Source organism: Symphalangus syndactylus, chromosome 11, assembly GCF_028878055.3.
Source record: "Symphalangus syndactylus isolate Jambi chromosome 11, NHGRI_mSymSyn1-v2.1_pri, whole genome shotgun sequence".
Classification (NCBI taxonomy): Eukaryota; Metazoa; Chordata; class Mammalia; order Primates; family Hylobatidae; genus Symphalangus; species Symphalangus syndactylus.
In genome coordinates this window covers 17200029-17226317 of record NC_072433.2, presented here as the reverse complement: position 1 = coordinate 17226317, position 26289 = coordinate 17200029, and the positions used below count along the sequence as shown (strand labels likewise).

The 26289-nt window shown below is 45.5% G+C and overlaps 1 protein-coding gene across 1 annotated transcript; it reads left to right on the top strand.

Moving 5' to 3' along the window:
• Nucleotides 1–1027: 1027 nt before the first annotated feature.
• Nucleotides 1028–26078, top strand: TXNDC15 (thioredoxin domain containing 15). The gene is made up of 5 exons (XM_055233047.2): nucleotides 1028–1818; nucleotides 13193–13680; nucleotides 19335–19498; nucleotides 22180–22310; nucleotides 25358–26078. Exons 1-5 carry the CDS (start codon nucleotides 1752–1754, stop codon nucleotides 25552–25554), a joined length of 1047 nt encoding a protein of 348 aa, XP_055089022.1. The 5' UTR covers nucleotides 1028–1751; the 3' UTR covers nucleotides 25555–26078.
• The last annotated feature ends 211 nt before the right edge of the window (nucleotides 26079–26289 follow it).

Here is a 26289-nt window from a genome sequence, read left to right as displayed (position 1 = left end):
AATGTATTTAGAATAAAAGAATCATCCACAGGGTCAGATTAATGATGCATCTTTCTGGCCTAACAGTGTCTCTTTGATGGGCATAGAGATAAGGGGACTATGGCTACACCATCAGAATTGTATTATTCATTTAATAACGGCTACCACTTTGAAATGCCTGCTGTGCCCCAGGGCACTGTGCTCATCACTTTACATCTCATTTCATCTATAAGACTTTATATAACTTCATCTCCACTTTACAGCTGAAGAAACTGAACTTTAAGTTACATAACCTGCTGACTGTGAACTATCACGTGCTGAAGCTGGGATTCACCAAGCGGCCAAAAAGCCCAGGTTCCCCTTACCATTGCTATGTTAACCAATAGATTGATGTATTTTAAATCAGTTTCTATTTTTTCAACCTCATAAGTTTGAAAAGCTGCACTCTGCACTGATTTAGCACTGGTGGCTGATTAAAACTTGACTTATTCCAGGTCGGGCGCGGTGGCTCACGCCTGTAATCCCAGCACTTTGGGAGGCCGAGGCGGGCGGATCACGAGGTCAGGAGATCGAGACCATCCTGGCTAACATGGTGAAACCCTGTCTCTACTAAAAAACAAAACAATTAGCCGGGCGTGGTGGCGGGCACCTGTAGTCTCAGCCACTCGGGAGGCTGAGGCAGGAGAATGGCGTGAACCCGGGAGGCAGAGCTTGCAGTGAGCCGAGATCGCGCCACCGCATTCCAGCCTGGGCGATAGAGCAAGACTCCGTCTCAAAAAAAAACAAAAAAACAAAAAACTTGCCTTATTCCGTTTTAGCAGGCCCTCCCCGCCAAAATACCCCAATTAGTGGTGTCATCCTCTCTATTCCAAGAATTTTCTCTTAAGACTCCCGCTCTGTGCGTTTGCTTGTGAAGGCAAAGCCCTGTTCCTCATCTCCCCATCTATGCTTTCTTCATTCTAAGCTCTTTCCTATCTACTTTATGCTCGAGGTGGCTCCACCTCCACCATGAGCCAGAGCCAATGACGCTCATGGCCCCAACCATGCTTAAAGAGAAAGAGACTGCCCTGCAAGGTAAATCAGTTAAAACCAACCTCTCCTGCCCTGAGTGGATAGGTAGGGTTAGGCTTGCCAGATGTCACGAAGTTACAGGATGCTCAGTTTTAAGGTATATCCCTTATACTATAAGGGTTATAGTAAAAAATATTCATTATGTGAAATTCAAATATAACTGGGTATCAGGTATTCTACGTGGCAACCCTAGGTAGGGGAGCACGGGTTAGGCAAGATATTAGATCTGCAGCCTCCGAAGTTTCTGCACCTCCATGGGACACTAGAACAGGAAGGCTCCTGGGCCTTTCTGGCTGTGGGAATGAAGCCTGGAAAACCTTCCTTAGGCGGGCGCAGTGCTTCAAGTAGCCAAGCTCTGACTTCCGAAGGAAGAAAGGAGGCCATGGGCCTCTGCCAGAGCCCTGCTCTGGACTCTGGGGTCAGCAGAGTTCAAAACGACCGGCAACGTCTGGCGCTTAGCTCCTAAAGAGGTCTACAGTCCAGCGGCGACGGCCAGCGGCTAGAGGCTGTCTGCCCGACTCCAAGATGGCGCTCGCCACAGCTGCCAGGTGTTAAGATGGCGACGCGGGGCCGCGCCCGCGCTCCCAGGCTCTCCTCCCCCAACCTTCCTCCGGCTGGCAGCACGACTCGCGTAGCCGTGGGCTGATTGCCTTTCGGCCTTGGCAGTGGTCCCGGCTGCCGGTCGACGACCGCCCCGAGTCATGCGGCTCCTCGGTTGGTGGCAAGTACTGCTGTGGGTGCTGGGGCTTCCCGTCCGCGGCGTGGAGGGTGAGTGTGGGCCGGGGAGGTGCATGAGATGATGGGGCGAGCTGAGGTCCAACCGGGCGACGCTCTGGACCTGCGCGAAGGCCGGCGGTGCGCGACTCGCCCCTTCTTGGCGTCTTCCCGGACGCGTCTCCCCGACTTCTCTCCCCGTGCACCGCCCGCTCGTGGCCCGCGAAAGGGGGCCGGCGGGCGGAGGGCGGGTGGGCGGGAGCCCGGGGGTGGTTGGGCCGCGTTCAGGCCGCCCTCAGCCCGTGGCTGGTAGCCAGGAGGGACAGTGCGGTAAGCGCTGCTGAGGCATACCCTCTGGTGATGAGCAATTTATTATTAATAACATCATATCAAATACCGACATTGTTGTGGCCGTATTATGAGCCAGGAACTGTGCATCGTGCTTTATTTACATCATTATCCCATTTAGTGCTCCCACAAACCCTATCAGATCGGTTCCGTTTAGTGTCTCCATTTCACAGATGAAGATGCTGAGGCCCCGCCTAAGTTTGCGCTTCTGGTAAGTGGCAGAAGCCTGTCTCTCTGACGCCAAAGCCCACGCTGGAGTCCACGCTGCTGGACCACTGTCTTAAGGAGGCCACTCTTGCTCAGCTCCCTGCATGAAAAACAGACGAGAAACACGGGAGACTCCCGGTAACCCCCAGCTTGCCGGTGGGGAAGGCAGCCAGCCTAGAGGCATGGCGAGGGTGGAGAGTGGAGGCCTTACTTTCATGCTCCTTCACCCTACTCCTCTTAGTCCTGTTAAAGCCCAGATCCTCGGTCTTGCTTGTCATTCAGACCTTAACAGGAACAGGCAGGTCTTTCTTTTCCCTGGGGTGTCCTGGATGGAGGCAGGACAGCAGAGGGTTGTGGAGAAGGGTGAGTCATAGTAACACAATTACCATGAATGAAAGCACTCACTGTGTACCAGGTGCTGTGCTCAGTGCTTTATGAGCATCATCTTTTGGAATCTTTACTGTTTTGTTTGTTTTTGTTTTTTTAAGAGATGAGGGCTTGCTCTGTTGCCCAGGCTGGAGTGCAGTGGCCGATCATGGCTCGCTGCAGCCTTGAACTCCTGGGCTTAAGTGATCCTCCCACCTGTTTCCCAAAGTGCTGGGATTACAGATGTGAGCCACTGCTCCCGGTTTATGTAATTTTTATTTTTATTTTTTTGAGATGGAGTCTTGCTCTGTTGCCCAGGCTGGAGTGCAGTAGTGCGATCTTGGCTCACTGCAACCTCTGACTCCCGGGTTCAAGCGATTCTCGTGCCTCAGCCTCCTGAGTAGCTGGGATTACAGGTGTCTGCCACCACGCTGGGCTAATTTTTGTATTTTTAGTAGAGATGAGGTTTCACCATGTTGTCCACGCTGGTCTCGAACTCCTGACCTCAGGTGATCCACCCACCTCGGCCTCCCAGAGTGCTGGGATTACAGGCTTGAGCCACCGTGCCTGGCCTTAGTAATTTTTAAATGCATATGCAGTAGATGTTATCATGCTCATTTTATAGAAGTAAACTGAGACTCAGAGCCAATAAGTCCTTTGACAAGGTCATACAGCCAGAAGTTGAGGAGCCTTGATTCAAGCCCATGTCTGCCTGACTTCAGAGCCCAACCTCTGCATTTTCACTATACTTAACTGCCAGCCTTACAGAGGTGATGGCATGGGTTGGATATCTTCTGTTTCAGCCCCTCCACCCTGCTCTGTGCCCTGTGTGGCTGTCCTGTGCGGAATAAATACCAACTGTCCTACCGTCTTGCTTCCATTGTGTTGGAATGAGGGGAGAGTGAGGTCAGGGTATTGATTCTCTCCGCTCCCTCCCTGAGAGGTTATTGCAGGCTGGCTTTGCTCCCGGTGGAAAGCACTGAATTCTAGAAAGCTGCCCTCTGTGTTACCCTTGATGTTTCAAGGTTCTGTGACTACTTCTCTCTCCAGACTCTTAAGGTCTATGAGTGATAACTGGCTCCCCCTCTATAGTTACTGGCCTTGGAGTTCCTTACCATTGCTTTTCATTTCTCTACACCCAGCCTACACATTAGTGGTCCCTTCATTAAACTCTCCGCAACTTGCCCAAGTTAAATGTGCCGTTTCCTGGCAGAACCCTGGCTGATTCAGGGTTCAGCTTGGGTCTTTGGTCATCATGGCCAGGCCGTGAATGGGGTGAAGACAGAAGAAACTTCACCAGCAGATTTCTTCTCAGAGTAGCTGAAAATCCTAAGGTTTTTTTGTTTTTTTTTTTTTTTTCTGCAGAGGATGCCACTGGCAGATTATGCTGGCCTCAGATGCTGAGGCCCTGAGAGACTAAGCAACCTGGAGGTAGCAATGCTATCCAGGTGTCTGGGAATGGAAGCAAACTCCTGGCTTCAATACCCCTATGCCACTCTTCCCTAGGCAGTCAGCTAGCAAATTCTTACTGAGCACTCATCATATGCCAAACACTGTGCTGAGCACTGGGGATCCAGTGGTGAGTCAGAGTAGCAGGCCTTTGGGGAAGGCAGCCACTAAATAACTACAAATTGCTAAGAAAATTGCAAGACTGAGAAATGCATCAAGGAGAGTCCCAGGGCGTTTTTGGGAGCTGTAATGGGAGACCTTCCACCCTGGTCTGAGGGTCAGGGAATGTGTCCTTACAGAGGTGACATTTAGGGTGAGATCTGAATGAGGAGGATGAAGGATTTGGCAGGAGGAAGCTTCCCAGCAGAGAAACAGCCCTCAGGAAGGCTCTAAGGCAGGTGGGGATAGGGGGAGTGTAAATGATCAGGGACTAGAGGGATCTGATGGCCACAGGTGAGAGTGCAGACAGAGGCCACATTGGGGCCTGGTAGCTCTGCTACAGAATGCAGATGCATTCGCAGGGTAGGGGAAGCCACTGAAGGAGTTTTAGCAGGGGAGTGACATGATCAGATATGCCTTTTATCTTTCAGTTTCACTTGTATTGCTGTGAAGATCAGGGTCTGGAGGGGGAATAGCAGGCTGACCAGGGAGAACAGTTTAGGTGGCTACAGCAGTTGCCCAGACGAGAGTTGGCTGTGGCCTTTGCTGAGAAGTGTTAGTCAGGATGGGGAAGGTAGATGGTTTGTGAATGTGTTTAGCAGGTGAATTTTTTTTTTTTTTTTTTTGAGACGGAGTCTTGCTCTTGTTGCCCAGGTTGGAGTGCAGTGGCGCCATCTCAGCTCACTGCAACCTCCACCTCCTGGGTTCAAATGATTCTCCTGCCTCAGCCTCCTGAGTAGATGGGATTACAGGCATGCGCCACCACGCCTGGCTAATTTTTTTTTTTGAGATGGAGTTTTGCTCTTGTTGCTCAGGCTAGAGCAATGGCACAATCTTGGCTCACTGCAACCTCTGCCTCCCGGGTTCAAGCGATTCTCCTGTCTCAGCTTCCTGAGTAGCTGGGATTACAGGCACCCGTCACTACGCCCGGCTAATTTTTGGTATTTTTAGTAGAGACGGGGTTTCACCATGTTGGTCAGGCTGGTCTCGAACTCCTGACCTCAGGTGATCTGCCCGCCTTGGCCTCCCAAAGTGTTGGGATTACAGGCGTGAGCCACCGCGCCTGGCCTAATTTTTGTATTTTTTAGTAGAGATGGGGTCTCACCATGTTGGCCAGGCTGGTCTCGAATTCCTGACCTCAAGTAATCTGCCCACCTTGGCTTCCCAAAGTGTTAGGATTACAGGTATGAACCAGCAAGCCCGGTGTGCAGGTTAATTAATAGAACTTAGTTATTGTGCCTTTCCATCTCTTTGAATTGTAAACACCACTCATCATCATCATCATCACCACAGCCATTTATGGAGTGTTTAACCTGTGGCAGGGACCATACACATCTTTTCTCATTTAATCTTCACAGTAGCCTTGTAATTTTCTACATTTTGGTGGTATTGTCTCCATTTGCTAAATGAGCACACAGTATTGCCTATGGAAAATATGGATTGCTATCCCTCCAACCCCTGGCTATTTTTGGTCCCTCCTCATTTGGCTTTCCTGCCAGAAGCCATTGTGAAAACACCTGCAGCTGGTAAAGAGCCTTCTGAGAAAAGCTGGAAGGGTGTGAAGGTGCTGACCTAGGCTAGGGCTCCCTGGCAGAGTTGGCATGGTGTCCTCACACTTGTCCTTCAGACAACTTCTTTGCTGCCAGTGATGCAATAATTATCACTTTATGTATAGCTCAAACTGCGGTTTCTTAAAAGGCACATTACCAGTTGGGCGCAGTGGCTCATGCCTGTAATCCCAGCACATTGGGAGGCCAAGGTGGGTGGATCATTTGAGGCCAGAAGTTTGAGACCAGCCTGGCCAACATGGTGAAACCCCGTCTCTACTAAAAATAAAAAAAGTAGCCGAGTGTGGTGGTGCACATCTGTAATCCCAGCTATTTGGGAGGCTAAGGCAGGAGAATTGCTTGAACCCAGGAGATGAAGGCTGCAGTGAGCTGAGATTGCACCACTGCACTCCAGCCTGGGCAGCAGAGCAAGACTCTTGTCTCAAAGAAAAAAAAAAAACAAAAAAAACAAAGGCACATTACCAAGGGAGGGTTCAATGACTGTCACATAGTATGACATTTTTATCTTCGTGTGGAATAATTCAGTGTTTCTTTTCTTCCTAATTCCTAAATGAAAACGTTGGCACCTGAAGGCGTAAGATTTTTTTGTTCCTAATCTGTACTGTGTACTTAAATATTTTTACAGTGTGCGGGGGGATGGAGGGGACAACACTCTTGAACTTAAAATACCAGCTCCATGCACCACTTACACTCCTTTTTGATTTTGTGCAGGGGCTGAGGGTCATCAGAGAGAACCAGATTAAAATTTGTGCCCTGACTTTTTTATCTTGAGGTTCTTCGTTTTGGCATTCTTCATTTACTTGTGGAACCTAGAATGTTGATTAGGTAGCAAGAGCAAATCTCTGAAGAGCTGTGGTGTTTAGGAGTAGGGTTGGACCCCAAACCTGGCATCCTTTCTTTTCCAGACTCTTAGCCTCTCTGGCTTCATTTCCTGCTTTGTCTTGTGGATAACACAGAAAACATGTGTGTTTGTTTTTTCTTCTGATCATACAGGCAATACACACTCATTAACCAAAGGCTATAGAAAAAAAAGGCTATAGAAATACTGCCAATGTGATCCCGCCCCTCCACCAATTTGGCAAAACTCCCTTCCCAGGCACCCAGCCCCTTCTCTGGATTGTAGTCATGGAAGTGCTTGACCTTCTGCTAAAGACTCACTTTGCTGACCAAGCCTTAAACTCTGTCCTATGTAACCTCCATTGCCACCTCTCCCTTCTTACCTGCTTTTTTTTTTTGGATACAGAGTCTCGCTCTGTCACCCAGGCTGGAGTGCAGTGGCGTGATTCTCGGCTCACTGCAGCCTCTGCCTCCCAGGTTCAAGTGATTCTCCCGCCTCAGCCTCCCAAGTAGCTGGGATTACAGGTGCATGCCACCACGCTTGGCTAATTTTTGTATTTTTAGTACAGACGGAGTTTCACCATGTTGGCCAAGCTGGTCTCGAACTCCTGACCTCAAGGGATCTGCCCTCCTTGGCCTCCCAAAGTACTGGGATTACAGGTGTGAGCCACCCGCCCAGCCCCTTCTTACCTGCTTTCTCATCAGCTTTATGTATCCTCAAATTGCTCCTATGTTCCAAATACCAAAATAGAAACCTCCCTTAGTCTTCCTTGCCTGTAGCGAATCTACCCTACCTTCTTCGCCCCCTTTATAGCTAGATTTTTGGAAAGAATTGTGTATATTTATCCATGTAGTTACCATTTTGGGTTCTCCATTTCTTTATGTGGATCCATATTTCCATCTGTTAACGTTTTTCTTCTGCCTGAAGGAGTTCCTTGAAGATTTTTGTCATGTGGATTTGCTGGTAATGAATTCTTTTAGCTTTTGTATGTCTGAAGAAGTGAAGAAATATTTATTTCACTTTTTTTTTTTTTTTTTTTTTTTGAGATGGAGTCTCGCTCTGTAGCCCAGGCTGGAGTGCAGTGGCGCTATCTCAGGTCACTGCAACCTCCACCTCCCGGGTTCAAGTGATTCTCTTGCCTCAGCCTCCCGAGTAGCTGGGATTACAGGCACCCGCTACCATGCCAGGCTAATTTTTTTTTTTTGTATTTTTAGTAGATACAGGGTTTCACCATGTTGGCTAGGCTGTTCTGGAACTCCTGACCTTAAGTCATCCACCCGCCTTGGTCTCCCAAAGTGCTGGGATTACAGGCATGAGCCACCATGTCCAGCCAAAATAATTTTTTTTTTTTTTGAGATGGAGTCGCACTCTTGCTTGCTTTGTTTCCAGTGAAAAACCTGTTGTTATCCTTTGTTCCTCTCTACATGATGTTTTGTTTTTTTTCCTCTAGCTGCTTTAAAGATTTTTTTCTTTGTCACTGGTTTTGAGCAGTTTGATTGTGATGTGCTTGGTTGTAGTTCATTGAGTTTGGGTTTTGTTGAGCTTCTTGGATCTATGGATTTATGGCTTTCACCAAGTTTGGAAAGTTTTTGGCTATAATTTCTTCAAATATTTTTCTGTTCCTCTACTCTCTTCTCTTGCCAGTACTCCAGTTATCTGTACATTAGACCACTTGAAATTGTCCTACGGCCCACTGATGCTCATAATTTCTTTCCCTTCTTTTTTTTTTCCTGTGTGTTTCATTTTGGATAGTTTCTATTGCTGTCTTCAAGTTGGCTATTTTCTTCTGCATTGTCTAATTTGCCATTATTCTTATACAGTGCAATTTTCATCTCAGACATTGTAGTTATTATAATTTACATCTTTAAAAGTACAATTTGGGCCGGGCGCGGTGGCTCATGCCAGTAATCCCAGAATTTGGGAGGCTGAGACGGGCAGATCACTTGAGGCCAGGAGTTTGAGACCAGCCTGGCCAACATGGCAAAACCCCGTCTCTAGCAAAAATACAAAATAATTAGGCTGGGCGCAGTGGCTCACGCCTGTAATCCCAGCATTTTGGGAGGCAAGGCGGGTGGATCACGAGGTCAGGAGTTCAAGACCAGCCTGACCAACATGATGAAACCCTGTCTCTACTAAAAATACAAAAATTAGCTGGGCATGGTGGCACATACCTGTAACCCAGCTATTCGGGAGGCTGAGGCAGGAGAATTCCTTGAACTGGAACCCAGGAGGAGGAGGTAGCAGTGAGTGAGATCATGCCACTGCACTCCAGCCTGTGCTACAGAGCGAGACTCTGTCTCAAAAAAAAAAAAAAAAAAGCCGGGTACAGTGGCTCATGCCTGTAATCCTAGCTACTTGGGAGGCTGACGTGGTAGAATCGCTTGAACCCAGGAGTTGGTCGTGCCACTGCACTCCAGCCTGGGTGACAGAGCGAGACCCTGTCTCAAAAAAAAAAGAAAAAGGCCAGTCCTGGTGGCTCAGTGCCTCACGCCTGTAATCCCAGCACTTTGGGAGGCTGAGGCAGGCAGATCACTTGGGGCCAGGAGTTTGAGACCAGCCTGGCCAATATGGCGAAACCCCATCTCTACTAAAAAAAATACAAAAATTAGTTGGGCTTGGTGGTGGGTGCCTGTAATTCCAGCTACTCAGGAAGCTGAGGCAGAAGAATCGCTTGAACCTGGGAGGCGGAGGTTGCAGTGAGCCGAGATCGTGCCACTGCACTCCAGCCTGGGCAATAAAGGGAGACTCCATCTCAAAAAAAAAAAAAAAAGGAAAGAAAGCCAGGCACGGTGGCTCATGCCTGCAATCCCAGCACTTTGGGATGCTGAGGCGGGAGGATGACCCGAGGTCAGGAGTTCTAGACCAGCCTGGCCAACATGGCGAAACCCCATCTCTACTAAAAAATACAAAAATTAGTCAGGTGTGGTGGCGGGCACCTGTAATCCCAGCTACTTAGGAGGCTGAGGCAGGAGAATTGCTTGAACCCGGGAGGTGGAGGCTGCAGTGAGCTGAGATTGCACCACTGCACTCCAACCTGGACGATAGAGCAAGACTGAGTTTCAAAAAGAAAAGAAAAAAGGTTGCAATTTGATCTTTTTTTTTTTTTTTTCTCCTGAGACAGTTTTGCTCTTGTTGCCCAGGCTGGAGTGCAATGGCACTATCTCGGCTCACCACAACCTCTGCCTCCTGAGTTCAAGCAATTCTCCTGCTGGGATTACAGACATGCGCCACCAGGCCTGGCTAATTTTGTATTTTTAGTAGGGATGGGGTTTCTCTATGTTGGTCAGGCTGGTCTCAAACTCCCGACCTCAGGTGATCTACCCGCCTCAGCCTCCCAAAGTGCTGAGATTACAGGTGTGAGCCACCGAACCTGGCCAATTTGATCGTTTTTATTTTTATTTAGTTATTTTTCTGAGACAGGGTCTCACTCTTTCGCCCAGGCTGGAGTGCGATGGCTTGATCTCAGCTCACTGCAACCTCTGCCTCCCAGGTCGATTTGATATTTTTAAATATCTTATATTTTGATATCTACTTTACTTTTTTAATGTAATACAGTTACAGTTATTGTTTTAATATCTTTGCTAATTCTGACATGGGTGCAAGTTCTGGGTCAGTGTGGCTTGATTGATTATTCTCATTATGTGTCCTATTTTCCTGCTTCTTTATATGTCTGATAATTTTTTATTGGATGCCAGACATGAATTTTACTTTGTTGAATGCTAGATATTTTAGATTTCCTATGCATATTCTTTTTTTTTTCTGAGACAGAATTTCTCTCTTGTTGCCCAGGCTGGAGTGCAGTGGCATGATCTCGGCTCACTGCAACCTCCACCTCCTGGGTTCAAGTGATTCTTCTGCCTCAGCCTACCGAGTAGCTGAAATTACAGGTGCCCGCCACCACACACGGCTAATTTTTATATTTTAATAGAGACAGGGTTTCGCCATGTTGGTCAGGCTGGTCTCAAACTCCTGACCTCAGGTGATCCACCCACCTCGGCCTCCCAAAGTGCTGGGATTACAGGCGTGAGCCACTGCTCCTGGCCCCGTATATATATTCTTGAGCTTTGTTCTAGGGTACAATGAAGTTACTTGAGAACAGCTTGATTCTTTCAGGTTTTGCTTTTAAGCACGCAAGCTGTATTTTCTTTAGGGTTAATAGTGTCCCACTACTGAGGCAGGTCCTTTTGTATACTCTACTCAATGCCCTGTGAATTACGATGTCTTCCAGTCTAGCTGGTAAGAAGAGGTACCATTCCCTGCTCTGTGTGAATGTTGGGTACTGTTCCTTCTCATCCTTTCTGGTAGTTCTTTCTCTGGCATTGGGTAGTTTACTCACATGCATGTGCTGACCAGTACCCTGCTGTATACTTCGGGGGGCCTCTGCAGATCTCTGGAGTCCCCTCTCTAGGTAGCTCCTCTCATCTGCAATATTCTGTCTTGCATGGCTTCTTGGTCTCCTTGGACTCTTAGCTCCATCTCTTCAACTGGGAGAGTCTGCTGGGCTCTGCCTGGATTTCCTCTCCCTGAGCCACAGTGGGAACGCCATCAAGGCAGTAAGTTGGAGCAGTTGTAGGGTTCTCTTCATTTGTCACCTGTTTCTCGGATGTCACTATCCTCTGTTGCCTGATAACTAATTTCCTGAAACTGTTGTTTTATATGTATTATCTGTTTATTTGGTTGTTTCAGTAGGTAAGGTAAATCTGGTTCTTGTTACTCCATCTTGGCCAGAAGCAGAATTCACAGATAATGTTTTTGAATCTCTGAATGAATCCACAGAGCTCTATGCCCTAGTGTGAGGTAGATCAGTAGGGTAACTGTAGTTCATAATAGCCTATTGTATATTTTAAAATAGCTAGAAGAGAAGAATTTGAATGATTCTAGCATAAAGAAAAGACAAATATTTAAGATGATGGATATCCCAAATACATTGATCTGATCTTTACAAATTGCATGAATATATTGATTATCACATGTGCTTTAAAACTATGTACATCTGTTATGCATCAGCAACAACAAAAAGCTCTACAGGGATATTCTTTGAAATCTTATACAAATGTTCATACCTTAGGAAGCCCCCAGACCTTCCCAACTTTGAAGTCAGTTGGTCACTGACACTCCAGTGACATGCTATTGGCACGCAGAGCTCATCACCCAGCCGGTGGTTTCCTAACCACATGGTGAGCTTTCCTAAGGGCTGCTGGCCTCATTGGTTTCTGCTGGTTGGTGCCTGGCACAAAGTCTGGCAGCTGGTGTTGAGTTGATAAGAGTTGGAGGGCAGGAGGCATTGCTACGGAGGTGAGTGGAGATGGGTAAATGGATGTACGAGACTACCTGGGACTCTTCCCTTATCTGAGCATTATGCTCAAGACCCACCTTCTAGCTCCAAAGTGGGGGAAAGTTCTCCTCTTCTTCCTCCTGCTGCTGCCTCTGCACTGCCGAGCCCATCTCCCAGCACTCCTAAGGGCAGCAGCCCAAGGGTGGCAGGCAGGAGAACAAGAGTCCAGCTGTCAGAGGCCACCTCAGGAAGGAGCTGCTGTGTGGCTTGAGCAGTGTTCTTCAGGCAGTGTGGCTCAGCATCCCCGAGGTATCATGGCAGGGAGCCTACGGCTTGTTCTGGAGTAGCAGCCAGAAAACTTTGCTCCCAGACTTGGCTTTGCTGCTTACTATCTGTATACCATTGGACACTATGCTGAGCCTCTCTGTGCCTTGCCTCGTTACCTGTTCAGTGGTCTTGGTAACCCTTGTCTTGCCCATCTCACAGGACTGTTATGTGTGCAAAGATGCTTTGTTCTAGTAGAATGTTGCATAAAACCATGATCCTTTTCTTGGATATTATCAAACAAATGAAAATCTTATCAAAAAATGAAAGTGTTTATATTCTATTTTCCTAATTAGATATCTGAACTGGAATGTTTTTGGTTACAATCCACATGGCAAGCAGCAAGTTTAGGGCAGAGCTGTATGTTTGTCTATTATTTGACATTCATTATTTTGTTTGTTTTTTGAGATGGAGTCTTGCTCTGTTGCCCAGACTGGAGTGCAGTGGCGCAGCCTTGGCTCATTGCAACCTCCGCCTCCTAGGTTCAAGCAATCCTCTTGCCTCAGCCTCCCTAGTAGCTGGGATTACAGGTGCCTGCCACCATGCCCGGCTAATTTTTGTATTTTTAATAAAGACAGGGTTTCACCATGTTGGCCAGGCTAGTCTTGAACTCCTGACCTCAAGTGATCCACCTGACTTGGGGCCTCCCAAAGTGCTAGAATTATAGGCGTGAGCCACTGTGCCTGGCCTTCTTTGACATTCATTAATGTATTAATAGTACCTGCTTGTGACCTTCCTAACCTGGGAAATGGTGAGTAGCTCTCTGATAGTTTAATGAAAGGAGACCTTTTTGTCTCCAGAGGGGAAAATTTCGTGTTAGAAGGGAACTGTAATTCTTTGGGGTTCATTTGTTTTGAAGTCAAATATGACTCTGAATGTGCTGGCATGTTTTAGTTGCAGAGGAAAGTGGTCGCTTATGGTCAGAGGAGCAGTCTGCTCACCCTCTCCAGGTGGGGGCTGTGTACCTGGGTGAGGAGGAGCTCCTGCATGACCCGATGGGCCAGGACAGGGCAGCAGAAGAGGCCAATGCGGTGCTGGGGCTGGACACCCAAGGCGATCACATGGTGATGCTGTCTCTGATTCCTGGGGAAGCTGAGGACAAAGTGAGTTCAGAGCCTAGCGGCGGCACCTGTGGTGCTGGAGGAGAGGAGGACTCAAGGTGCAACCTCCGAGAGAGCCTTTTCTCTCTGGATGGTGCTGGAGCACACTTCCCTGACAGAGAAGAGGAGTATTACACAGAGCCAGAAGTGGCGGAATCTGACGCAGCCCCGACAGAGGACTCCAATAACACTGAAAGTCTGAAATCCCCAAAGGTGAACTGTGAGGAGAGAAACATTACGGGATTAGAAAATTTCACTCTGAAAATTTTAAATATGTCACAGGTAAGGAAAAATTATTTAGTGCTTTTCTCTTTTTCAGTACATTTATTTTATGATTAATACCCTATCAACTTTGAAATGGAAAGTCATGATCTTGATCATATTGTACGCGAGATAGCATTTAATGGCTGCTTCAATGAAAATCGACTTTGCCCTCTGTGATGTTTATAGGGAGACGAGGAAATATAACTAGTGTTGATTATGCTTTTCAGGTGGCCTAAACCTAGTTATCCTTGGGCCAGTCCCACCACCAAACCTCACGATAAAAATCCCGGTGGACAGATAGTTGCTTGGCACTAAAATCATAGCATTTTTCTTTTTGAGACAGAGTTTTGCTCTTGTCACTTAGGCTGGAGTGCAATGGCATGATCTCGGCTCACTGCAACCTCCGCCTCCTGAGTTCAAATGATTTTCGTGCCTCAGTCTCCTGTGTAGCTGGAATTACAGGCATGCACTACCATGCCTGGCTAATTTTGTATTTCTAGTAGAAATGGGTTTCACCATGTTGGCCAGGCTGGTCTCGAACTCCTGACTTCAGGTAATCCACCCGCCTCGGCCTCCCAAAGTGCTGGGATTACAGGTGTGAGCCACCATGCCCGGCCATTTTTCTTCTTCCAAATGAAGTATTTATTTATTACAGAGGCAATTTAAACATATCTGGATTACTAAAATTATAATTTACCATTATTTAGACTAGTAATGCCCCTGGAAAATATGTTATATTGATGAAAAGTTTCTCTTTCAGGCTGGGCGCGGTGGCTCACGCTTGTAATCCCAGCACTTTGGGAGGCCGAGGCGGGCGGATCACGAGGTCAGGAGATCGAGACCAAGGTGAAACCCCGTCTCTACTAAAAATACAAAAAATTAGCCGGGCGTGGTGGCGGACGCCTGTAGTCCCAGCTACTCGGAGAGGCTGAGGCGGGAGAATGGCGTGAACCCGGGAGGCGGAGCTTGCAGTGAGCGGAGATCGCACCACTGTACTCCAGTCTGGGTGAAAGAGCGAGACTCCGTCTCAAAAAAAAAAAAAGAAAAGTTTCTCTTTCATCAATGACTGACAATTTCTGTGGGGTCGTTCAGAAGACAGAAGAGTAGGATGCATTCACACTGCTTATGTAAGAGAAGTAAATCCTGACTCTAAGAGCTGTGACTGTTTGTTGTCAATGAGGGCACAGCACCTTTAGCGCACATAGCTCCTCCAAGGGCAGTGCTCAGCGCTGGCTTTGCATCCACTCCTGAGTGCCTGTAGATGCTGTGGTCTGTGGGACTCCCACAGGTGTCACTCACATGACTGGGAGAGAGCAGTTTAAACACTCTGAGTTATGGATTAAACAGGTGGTGGCAGGGACGGTGTACTCTTTTTCTTTTTTTGACACAGAGTCTCGCTCTGTCACCCAGGCTGGAGTGCAATGGGATGATCTGGGTTCACTACAACCTCTGCCTCCTGGGTTCAAGTGGTTCTCCTGCCTCAGCCTTCCGAGTAGCTGGGATTATGGCACATGCCACCATGCCTGGCTAATTTTTGTATTTTTAGTGGAAACAAGGTTTTACCACCTTGGCCAGGCTGGTCTCAAATTCCCGACCTCAACTGATTTGCCCACTTTGGCCTCCCAGAGTGTTGGGATTACAGATGTAAGATACTGTGGCTGGCTAGGACAGTGTACTCTTGAATTGATCTAACCTTTGGCCAAATACATCGATATGACTGCTTAGTTCAGACTTAGCTCTGCTGAGATGATAGTTTGGATTTGAGATCCTAGTCCTCTAATAATTCCATTTTAGATGGTTTGAGATGCACAATTCAAAGGTGGGGGCAATTGCTCGGACCCTGTGAGTACTTAGTACAGGCACACCTCAAAGATACTACAGGTTTGGTTCCAGACCACTGTGATAAAGCAAATATCGCAGTGTAGCAAATGGTGAACTTTTTGGTTTCCCAGTACATACAGAAGTTATACTATATTGTAGTTTATTAAGTATGCAGTAGCATTATGTTTAAAAAATGTATATACCTTAATTAAAAAATATTTTATCGCTAAAAAATGCTAACGATCATCTGAGCCTTCAGTGAGTTGTAATCTTTTTGCTGGTAGAGGCTCTTGCCTTGACGTTGATGGCTGCTGACCGATCAGGATGGTGGTTACTGAGGGTTGGGGTGGCTCTGGCAATTTCTTTGAGACAGAGTATTGCTCTGTTCCCCAGGCTGGAGTGTGGTGGCGAGACCATGGCTCACTGCAGCCTTGACCTCCCAGGCTTAAGTGATCCTCCCAGCTCAGCCTCCCAAGTAGCTGGGAATACAGGCATGTGCCACCATACCTGGCTAATTTTTTTCTTTTTTTTGTAGAGATGAGGTCTCACTATGTTGCGTAGGCTGGACTCAAACTCCTGGGCTCAAGTGATCCTCCTGTCTTGGCCTCCCAAAGTGTTGTGAGTCGTGAACCACCATGCCTGGCCTACAGTTTCGTTTCGTTTCTTTTCTTTTCTTTTCTTTTCTTTTCTTTTCTTTTCTTTTCTTTTCTCTTTTCTCTTCTCTTTTGTCTTCTCTTCTCTTCTCTTCTCTTCTCTTCTCTTCTCTTCTCTTCTCTTTTCTCTTCTCTTCTCTTTTCTTTCTTTTTTTTTGAGATGGAGTCTCACTCTGTCACCCAGGCAGGAGTACAGTGGCATGATCTCAGCTCACTGCAACCTCCATCTACCAGGTTCAAGCTATTCTCCCACTGCAGCCTCTTGCCAAGTAGCTGGGATTACAGGTGTGCTCCACATGCCCAGCTAATTTTTGTATTTTTAGTAGAGACAGGCTTTCACCATGTTGGTCAGGCTGGTCTCGGACTCCTGACCTCAAGTGATCTGCCCACCTTGGCCTTCCAAAGTGCTGGGATTACAGGCGTGAGCCACCACACCTGGCCTGTGGCCCACAGTTTCTTAATTCCTTTCACGAAAGAATTCTCCGTAGCATGCAGTGCTGTTTGATAGCATTTTACCCGCAGGAGAACTTCCTTCAAAGTTGGAGCCAATCCTCTCAAACCCTGCCGCTGCATTATCAACTAAGTTTATGGAATATTCTAAATCCTTTGTCGTCATTTCAACAGTGTTCACAGCATTTTCACCAGGTGTAGATTCCATCTCAAAAAACTACTTTCTTTGCTTATCCATAAAAACCAACTCCTCATCTCTTCAAGTTTTATCATGAGATTGTAGCAATTCAGTCCTATCTTCAGACTCCACTTCTAATCCTAGTTTTCTTGCTATTTATACCACATCCGCAGTTCCACCCTCCATTGAAGTCTTGAATTCCTCAAAGTCATCCACGAGGGTTGGAGTCACCTTATTCCAAATGCCTATTAATGTTGATATTTTGACCACCTGCCATGAATCACAGATATTTTTAAAGTCATCTAGAATGGTAAATCCTTTCCAGAAGGTTTTCCATTTATTTTGCCCAAATCCATCAGAGGAATTGCTATCTATGGCAACTATAGCCTTACGAAATGTATTTCTTAAATAGTAAGAGTTAAAAGTTGAAATCCCTCCTTGATTCATGGGCTGCAGAATGGATGCTGTGTTAGCAGGCCTGAAAACAACATTCATCTCCTTGTGCATCTCCACCAGAACTCTTGGGTGACCAGGTGCATTGTCAATGAGTATAATATTTTGAAAGGAATCTTTTTTTCTGAGCAGTAGGTTTCAACAGTGGGCCTAAAACACTCAGGAAACCATGCTGTAAACAGATGTACTGTCATCCAGGCTTTGTTGTGCCTTTTCTAGAGCACAGGCAAAGTAAATTTAGCATAATTTTTAAAGGCCCCAGGATCTTCAGAATGGGCAATAAGCAATGAGCATTGGCCCTGCGGTTGCTCATACCTGTAATCCCAGTACTTTCAGAGGCCGAGGTGGGTGGATTGCTTAAACCTAGGAGTTCCAGACCAGCCTGGGGAACATGGTGAAACCCTATCTCTACAAAAAATACAAAAATTTGCCAGGTGTGGTGGTGGGCACCAGCTACTTGGGAGGCTGAGGCAGGAGGATTGCTTGAGCCCAGAGGTTGAGGCTGCCGTGAGCCGTGATTGCGCCACTGTACTCCAGCCTGGGTGACAGAGCAAGACCTTGTCAAATAAATAAATAAATAAATAAGATTTATTGTCAAATAAATAAGACCCCAGCTGCACTGGCCTCTAAAAAGAGTCCGACTGTCCTTTGAAGCCAGGCATTGACATCTCTTATCTAGCTATGAAAGTCCTAGAAGCCATCTTATTCCAATAGAAGGCTGTTTTATCTACATGAAAATTGGTTTTTGAGTATAGCCACCTTCATCAGTTCTCTTAGCTAGATGTTCTGGGTAGGTTGTTGCAGCTTCTCTCTTTTTTTTCCCCATTGATCTTTGATGTTACTATGTTGTAGCTTCTCTATCAGCACTTGCTGCCTCACCTTGCACTTTTATGTTCTAGAGACAGGTTCTTTCTTAAACCTCATGAGCCAACCCCAGCTAATTTCAGACTTTTCCTCTGCAGCTTCCTCACCTCTCTCAGCCTTCACAGAATTGAAGAGAGTTAGGGCCTTGCTCTGGATTTAGGCTTTGGCTTCAATGTTGTGACTGGTTTGATCTTCTATCTGTAGCATTAAGATTTTCTCCATATGAGCAATAATGCTGTTTTGCTTTCTTATCATTTGTGTATTCACTGAGTAGCATTTATTTTTATTTTTATTTTTAAGCATCAGAGGTCACCACACTGGATGGAGTAGCACATTAACTTCCTTTAAAAACTTTTCCTTTGCATTTATAATGTGGCTGTTTGGTGTAAGAGGCCTAGCTTTCAGCCTGTCTCCTATGTTGGCATTCGGCATGGCTTCCTCACTAAGTTTAATCAATCATTTTTGGCTTTGATTTAAAATAAGAGATGTGCAACTCTTCCTTTCACTTAAACAGAGGCCACTGTAGGGTTATTAATTCACCTAATTTCAATATTGTTGTGTCTCAGGGAGAGGCCTGATGAGAGGGAGAGAGACGGGGAACAGCTGGTTGGTGGAGCACTCAGAACATAGACATTTATTGATAAAGTTCACTGTCTTCTATGGGTACAGTTGGTGGCGCCCCAAAACAATTACAATAGTAACATCAAAGATACTTATCATAGATCACCATAACAGATATAATAATAATGAAAAAGTTTGAAATATTGCAAGAATTACCAAAATGTGACACAGACACAAATTGAGCACATGCTGTTGGAAAAATGGTGCTGAAAAACTTGCTCGATGCAGAGTTGCCACAAACCTTCAATCTGCAAAAAAAGCAATGTCTGCAAAGTGCAATGGAGTGAAATGCAGTAAAATGAGGTATGCCTGCATTTGAAATGATGAATTATGAAAAATATTAAAATAACTTGTAATATTAGGAAAGTGCAGAGAAAAGTTTAAAACTTTCTGCTTAATTCAGCAAGACTTAAAAAAAGTGAAAGTTTATAACTTGTCATTTGATCATACTTTTTTGCTGATTCCTGGATTCATGTGGTTCAAAATCCAAAAGGTTCCTGAGGGTTCCATCTCTCGCTGCTCCCACCCACCCGTTCCTCTCCCTGGAGCAGCAGTGTGTCCTGTTTCTTGGGTATCCTGTTGGAAAAATGTACTTTTACTGCTAACTTTAATGCTTGTTTCTTTTACCACAGGACCTTATGGATTTTCTGAACCCAAACGGTAGTGACTGTACTCTAGTTCTGTTTTACACCCCGTGGTGCCGCTTTTCTGCCAGTTTGGCCCCTCACTTTAACTCTCTGCCCCGGGCATTTCCAGCTCTTCACTTTTTGGCACTGGATGCATCTCAGCACAGCAGGTATCTTCTGTTGGTGGGGTTTACATCCATCCTCCTGGCTGATGGTTGCAGTTATTTGGAGGTCCTAATTAGTTAAGTTAGAAGCAGAAGAGTTGGGGGGGGGCATGAGTTTTGTCCTGGGATTGAAGGCAAGGCAAGAGTGAATAGTGAAGGTTGTCATACTGCTGAGGGAGCTGGTGGCGTCACTTTGTGGAGGCCCCTGAAAGAAAGTGGGCTGTTCTCTGCGTGGTGGATTTAAAGGTGGCAAGTGATAGCACCTGATGGCAGGGGAGGGGCCAGAAGACTTTTGAGGGCCATAGCCAGACTGAATCAGCACAATTGGTATCACAGTAGGATATTCTTTTGTGACTTTAAGGTGCAGGTTAAATCCCCATCCCAGGCAGCCTAATTCCCAGCACCCCTGTTTTGTGTTTACTCAGGATTTCTTCCCTTCCTGTTCTTTTTCTTTCCTTCTTTTCCCTTTCCCTCTTTCCTTCTTTTCCCTTTCCCTCTTTCCTTCTTTTCCCTTTCCCTCTTTCCTTCTTTCTTTCTTCCATACTTATTCTTGCAGTCATGTTCTGTAGTAGGCACTCGATCAAGTCATGAATTAATTTAGCTCTTTAACATGACATTTACCTTTGTTTTATATTTCTCTTGTATCATTCACTGGGTTTTTGTCCAGGCTGGCCTTGAACTCCTGGGCTCAAGCGATCCTCCTGACTTAACCTCCTGAGTAGTAGGACTACAGGCATGTACCACCATGCCAGGCTGGTCTTTTTTTTTTTTTTTTTTTGAGGTGGAATCTCGCTCTGTCGCCCAGGCTGAAGTGCAATGGTGTGATCTAGGCTCACTGCAACCTCTGCCTCAGCCTCCTGAGTAGCTGGGATTACAGGCACCTGCCACCACGCCCGGCTAATTTTGTATTTTTAAACGGGGTTTCACCATGTTGGCCAGGCTGGTCTTGAACTCCTGACCTCGTGATCTGCCCACCTCGGCCTCCTAAAGTGCTGGGATTACAGGTGTGAGCCACTGTGCCTGGCCCAGGTTTGTCTTTTTTAAATGTTTAGTAAAGTAATTTACAGAGAACTTTGTTGAGATGGTATGTGTTTCTCCTAAGTGCTGCGATTGTGCCTGAGTTATAAACTGTTCTTCTCTTCCAAATCAGATGCTCCTTAGCAGGTCAGCCTCAACAAGGAGGTTGTGTGTAAATAAATCTAGAACATCTGAAAAATGGTCAATTGGTGGTAAAATGAAGTTGAGTAAACTTCTATTACTCTGTACTTGAGGCCAGGTGCAGTGGCTCACACCTGTAATCCCATCACTTTGAGAGGCCGAGGTAGAAGGATTGCTTGAGCCCAAGAGTTTGAGACCAGCCTGGACAACATGGCAGAACTCCATCTCTAAAAAAAATACAAAAAATTGACTGAGGATGGTGGCACATACCTGTGGTACCCCAGCTACTTGGGAGGCTGAGGTGGGAGGACTGCCTGAGCCTGGGGAGGTCAAGGTCACAGTGAGCCATGATCCTGCCACTGCACTCCAGCCTGGGCTACAGAGTGAGACCCTGTCTCAAAAAAAAAAAAAAAAAAATTGTATTCCACTGATTTTCATTGTGGGAATATAACTGCCAATGTTTACCTGAAACTGTTCATGAAGAAAGAAATGGCTCAACAAATTAGTAATTTTCATATAGGCTTCTGGGTGATATCTAAGTGACTGGGCCCAAGGAAGCAGACTGATTGGAAGGACAGATCACTTCAGTGTCCAGCTTTGGTGGGGCCTCCACTGCCCCCAGGCATACTCAGTGCTCTTTGGTTCTGGGTCTCACACTGTCCCTCCTGCCTCTCCCCCAACTCCCTCCCCAACCAGCTTTCTTCTTTCTTTCCTTCAGCTCCATGTTGTACCTGGTATGGCACCTTAATTATGGAGACTAAGGCTCTTGCTGTTATTATACGGGCTGGGACATGTTTGCTTCTTATGTTAATATTTAAGTTACAGCATGTGTACAAAAGAAAAAAATCCTGGTTATACACTATTACTATTTTACTAATGCAGAAAATTGAGGCTTAGCGAGGTTAAATAATCTGCCCAGAGTTCACATTGGTTCAGTGGCAGAACTGAGGCTTCAACACAGAGTGTTTTGACTTGGGAGCTTATCACCACTAGTCTGTATTATATAAAGGTGAAATAAGCCCGCACAGTTATATTCTTTCCAAACAAGTCATCCTGCCCTAATTGTGAACATCCTGGTGTGTTTGTTAGATCATATACTCCCTTGTGCCAGCTTACCAAACCAATTGCCTACTGTAAGTTGATCTTTTTTGAGGGACAGGGATGGGCATTCTGAAGAGTTGGAAATTTTTTCTGTCAAATAAATTGACACAGTGTGCTTTGTCCATGAATTAGAGTATTCTTGTCTGGTTTGTTTAGACAGGAACTTAACTAGTAGAATAATTGTGCCATGGGTAGATCCATATTATAATTGAAAGCAACTCAGATTGCAGAAAAGGAGTGCCCCCAGCCATGACCCATAAGCAAAGAGGTCAGAAACAAATGAAAAAGCCGAAAGTTTCAAGTATCAGAAATCTCCATAGGTCACATGCAACTTCCTCATTTATTTCTGTCTATTCTGAGATGGTAATTGTATGAGAAAGCCCTCTATTAATAATAAATTCAGGTTATTTGACTTCTTTCTCTTGTAGCCTTTCTACCAGGTTTGGCACCGTAGCCGTTCCTAATATTTTATTATTTCAAGGAGCTAAACCAATGGCTAGATTTAATCATACAGATCGAACACTGGAAACACTGAAAATCTTCATTTTTAATCAGACAGGTATGTGGAAGTAATGTGCTGAGGAAGAAGATATTCTATTGCTGGGGGTCTGTGCCTTCTGTGGGTTCTGATCTGCTATAATCCTTAAATGAAGGATTCAAGACTGACTTTGAGTTGTAAAACTTCTCTTCTAATGAACTGTTATAATCCTGTTAAATACTTCCCAATCAGTATGAAGCTTAACATGAATAGGTAATTTTAATTATTATAGATACTTTTTTTTCTCTTTTTTTTTTTTTTTGAGTCTTGCTCTGTCGCCCAGGCTGGAGTGCAGTGGTGCGATCTTGGCTCACTGCAACCTCCACCTCCCGGGTTCACGCCATTCTCCTGCCTCAGCCTCCTGAGTAGCTGGGACTACAGGCACCCGCCACCACAGCCGGCTAATTTTTTGTATTTTTAGTAGAGACGGGGTTTCACCGTGTTAGCCAGGATGGTCTCAATCTCCTGACCTTGTGATCCGCCTGCCTCGGCCTCCCAAAGTGCTGGGATTACAGGTGTCAGCCACTGCGCCTGGCCTTTTTTTCCTTTTTTTTGAGGCAGAGTCTCACTCTGTTGCCCAGGCTGGAGTGCAGTGGCGTGATCTCAGTTCACTGCAGCCTCTGCCTCCTAGTTTCAAGTGATTTGTGTGCCTCAGCCTCCTGAGTAGTTGGGATTACAGGCGTGTGCCCAGCTAATTTTTGTATTTTTAGTAGAGACAGGGTTTCGCCTTATTGGCCAGGCTGGTCTCGATCTCCTGGCCTCAAGTGATCCACCCGCCTCAGCCTCCCAAAGTGCTGGGACTACAGGTGTGAGCCACTGTGCCCGGTCTATTATAGATACTTTATTGTTTGATTGATTGAGACGGAGTCTCGCTCCGTCACCCAGTCTGGAGTGCAGTGGCATAATCTCAGTTCACTGCAACCTCTGCCTCCTGGGTTAAAACGATTCTCCTGCCTCAGCCTTCCTAGTAGCTGGGATTATAGGTGCACGCCACCACACCTGGCTAATTTTTGTATTTTTTAGTAGAGACAGGGTTTTGCCCTGTTGGCCAGGCTGGTCTTGCACTCCTAACCTCAGGTGATCTGCCTGCCTTGGCCTCCCAGAGTGCTCAGATTACAGGTGTGAGCCACCGTGGCTGGCCTATTATAGATTACTTTAAAACAAGTTTTATTGAAATATAATTCACGTACCATACACTTTCTTATAACTTTTAACGCACATTTTTCATTTAATATTTACAGAAAGATATGCATAAATCATGAGTGTACAGGGTGATGAATTTTCACAAAGTGAACACCCCGGGTAACCACTCTGATCAAGAAACAGAACACTGGCTTATGCCTGTAAACCCAGGACTCTGGGAAGCCTGTGCGGGCGGATCGCTTGAGGCCAGGAGTTCGAGACCAGCCTGGCCAACATGGGGAAACCCTGTCTCTACTAAAAATACAAAAACTAGCTGGGCATGGTGGTGGGTGCTTGTAGTCCCAGCTACTCGGGAGGCTGAGGCATGAAAATTGCTTGAGCCCAGGAGGCAGAGGCTGCAGTGAGCTGAGATCACAGTACTGCATTCCAGCCTGGTTGACAGAGTGAGACTCCGTCTCAAAAAAAAAAAAAAAAAAGAAACAGAACACTACCAGCTTCCCTTCAGCACCACTGCTCCTGCCTTCCCCAAAGATAACCACAGTCTTGACTCCTAATATCATAGACTGTGTTACTTGTTTTGGACTTCATATTAATGGAGACATACAGGACGTTTTCTTTTGTGTCTGTTTTTTTCATCCCACAGTATGCTTGTGAGATGCACCTGCATTGTCATGTATGGTTATGTTTTGTTCATTTTCTTTGCTGCTACTGTTCCATTTATTAATCTATTTGTAGATGCTATCTTAGTTCCTTAATATTTGCCAAAACATATGGCCTTATTTTTTATTGTTTGTAAAACATTGTAAAGCATTGTAAATTGAAAAAATTACCTCCATTGGAAAAGTTCATTCCTCTAAAGCCTCACTGTCTCAGTTGTGAACATCCCACTCTTCCCAAAGTAAACTCACTGGAAATAAATAAAAATTATAACACACATTGCATATATATTAAGTTGCATATAATCATTTTAGCTAACACTAAAGAAAAAGGAGCTGAGGTGGCTGATAGGAGTAAAAGTAAGATATTACAAGGTGGTTAGCTAGTCCAAGTCTTGTCATGGATCCCTGATTGTCATTTCGATTGATGTGTGGAGAGGGAGCCGTTTTGTTCAGTGCTCTAAGAAAACCTAGAACACAAATCTGGGAGTCAGAGCATCTTTGGTAATTTCTGTTTCCACTGGTGGCTTGTTGTTATAACATTTCTTTCAGTAAATTATTAAAAGCAATTTGGGGCTGGGTGCGGTGGCTCACACCTGTGATCCCAACACTTTGGGAGCTGAGGTGGGCGGATCAACTGAGGTCTGGAGTTCGAGACCAGCCTGGCCAACATGGTGAAACCCCGTCTCTACTAAACGTACAAAAAAATTAGCTGGGCATGGTGGTGTGTGCCTGTAATCCCAGCTACTTGGGAGGGTGAGGCAGGAGAATCGCTTGAACCCAGGAGGCGGAGGTTGCAGTGAGCTGAGATCGCACCACTGCACTCCAGCCTGGGAGACAGAACAGGACTTCATCACAGAAAAAAAAAAAAGCATTTTGAATTTAGCATTACTTAACCTGTGAAAACATTCTGTAGACACCTGAGAGGAGTTTTACTAGTTACTTACTGAACTTTGGTCTCAAAAGACACCAAAATACAACTCTTATAAACACATTGACTAAGAAACTTCTGATGAGTTCACAGAAATTCTAGTGTTTTAGTTGTGAACAGCTGAATGGATTCCTGATCCTTTGATGCAGTGGGGAGAAAGGCAACTTACAAATTACAATGATAGGCAAGTGAAATCCATCCCATATATTTATATATATACTAGTGGCAATGCTTATTTTAGGACTGCATGTCATTTTGCATACCATACATAATACTTGAGAAAAATCTGTGGTGGGTGCTTTTTCTGTCTGATTTGAAACCAATGATTTTTCTTTCAGGTATAGAAGCCAAGAAGAATGTGGTGGTAACTCAAGCCGACCAAACAGGCCCTCTTCCCAGCACTTTGATAAAAAGCGTGGACTGGTTGCTTGTATTTTCCTTATTCTTTTTAATTAGTTTTATTATGTATGCTACCATTCGAACTGAGAGTATTCGGTGGCTAATTCCAGGACAAGAGCAGGAACATGTGGAGTAGTGATGGACTGAAAGAAGTTGGAAAGAGGAACTTCAATCCTTCATTTCAGAAATTAGTGCTACAGTTTCATACATTTTCTCCAGTGACATGTTGACTTGAAACTTCAGGCAGATTAAAAGAATCATTTGTTGAACAACTGAATGTATAAAAAAATTATAAACTGGTGTTTTAACTAGTATTGCGATAAGCAAATGCAAAAATATTCAATAGAGTGCACTATTCTTGATTTTACTGCATGAACGTAATCCAGTATTTGAAAAGTAATCCAGTTTGAAATGTGAAGACGTATTCTGGTAGAATAGTGAGTAGATAGACATGCTTACTATACAGAAGGCAAAAATAGGACTCTCAGATAATAGTTTAAGGAAACCCTTGATTCCTTATATATGTTTAAGAAGGTTAGTTTTCTGTTTCTTTCCAGTTTTTCTTCTAGAGTCCATAGCAGGAAAGTATGTAACCAGAATTGGTTAGTGTGACCCTCTCAAGTAGCAAGTGATGGAAAATAAAAGAGTCAAATACCTTGATGTTTGTGATCTCTACTTTCACTTAAAAAATTTGAAGTGTTTTAGGCCGGGCGCGGTGGCTCACGCTTGTAATCCCAGCACTTTGGGAGGCCGAGGCGGGCGGATCACGAGGTCAGGAGATCGAGACCACGGTGAAACCCCGTCTCTACTAAAAATACAAAAAAAAATTAGCTGGGCGTGGTGGCGGGCGCCTGTAGTCCCAGCTACTCGG

Coding starts and splice junctions, on each gene's coding strand:
- TXNDC15 (XM_055233047.2), top strand. CDS start 1,752: ATGCGGCTCCTCGGTTGGTGGCAAGTACTGCTGTGGGTGCTGGGGCTT. Junction 1,819..13,192: donor TCCCGTCCGCGGCGTGGAGG/GTGAGTGTGGGC, acceptor GGCATGTTTTAG/TTGCAGAGGAAAGTGGTCGC. Junction 13,681..19,334: donor AAATTTTAAATATGTCACAG/GTAAGGAAAAAT, acceptor CTTTTACCACAG/GACCTTATGGATTTTCTGAA.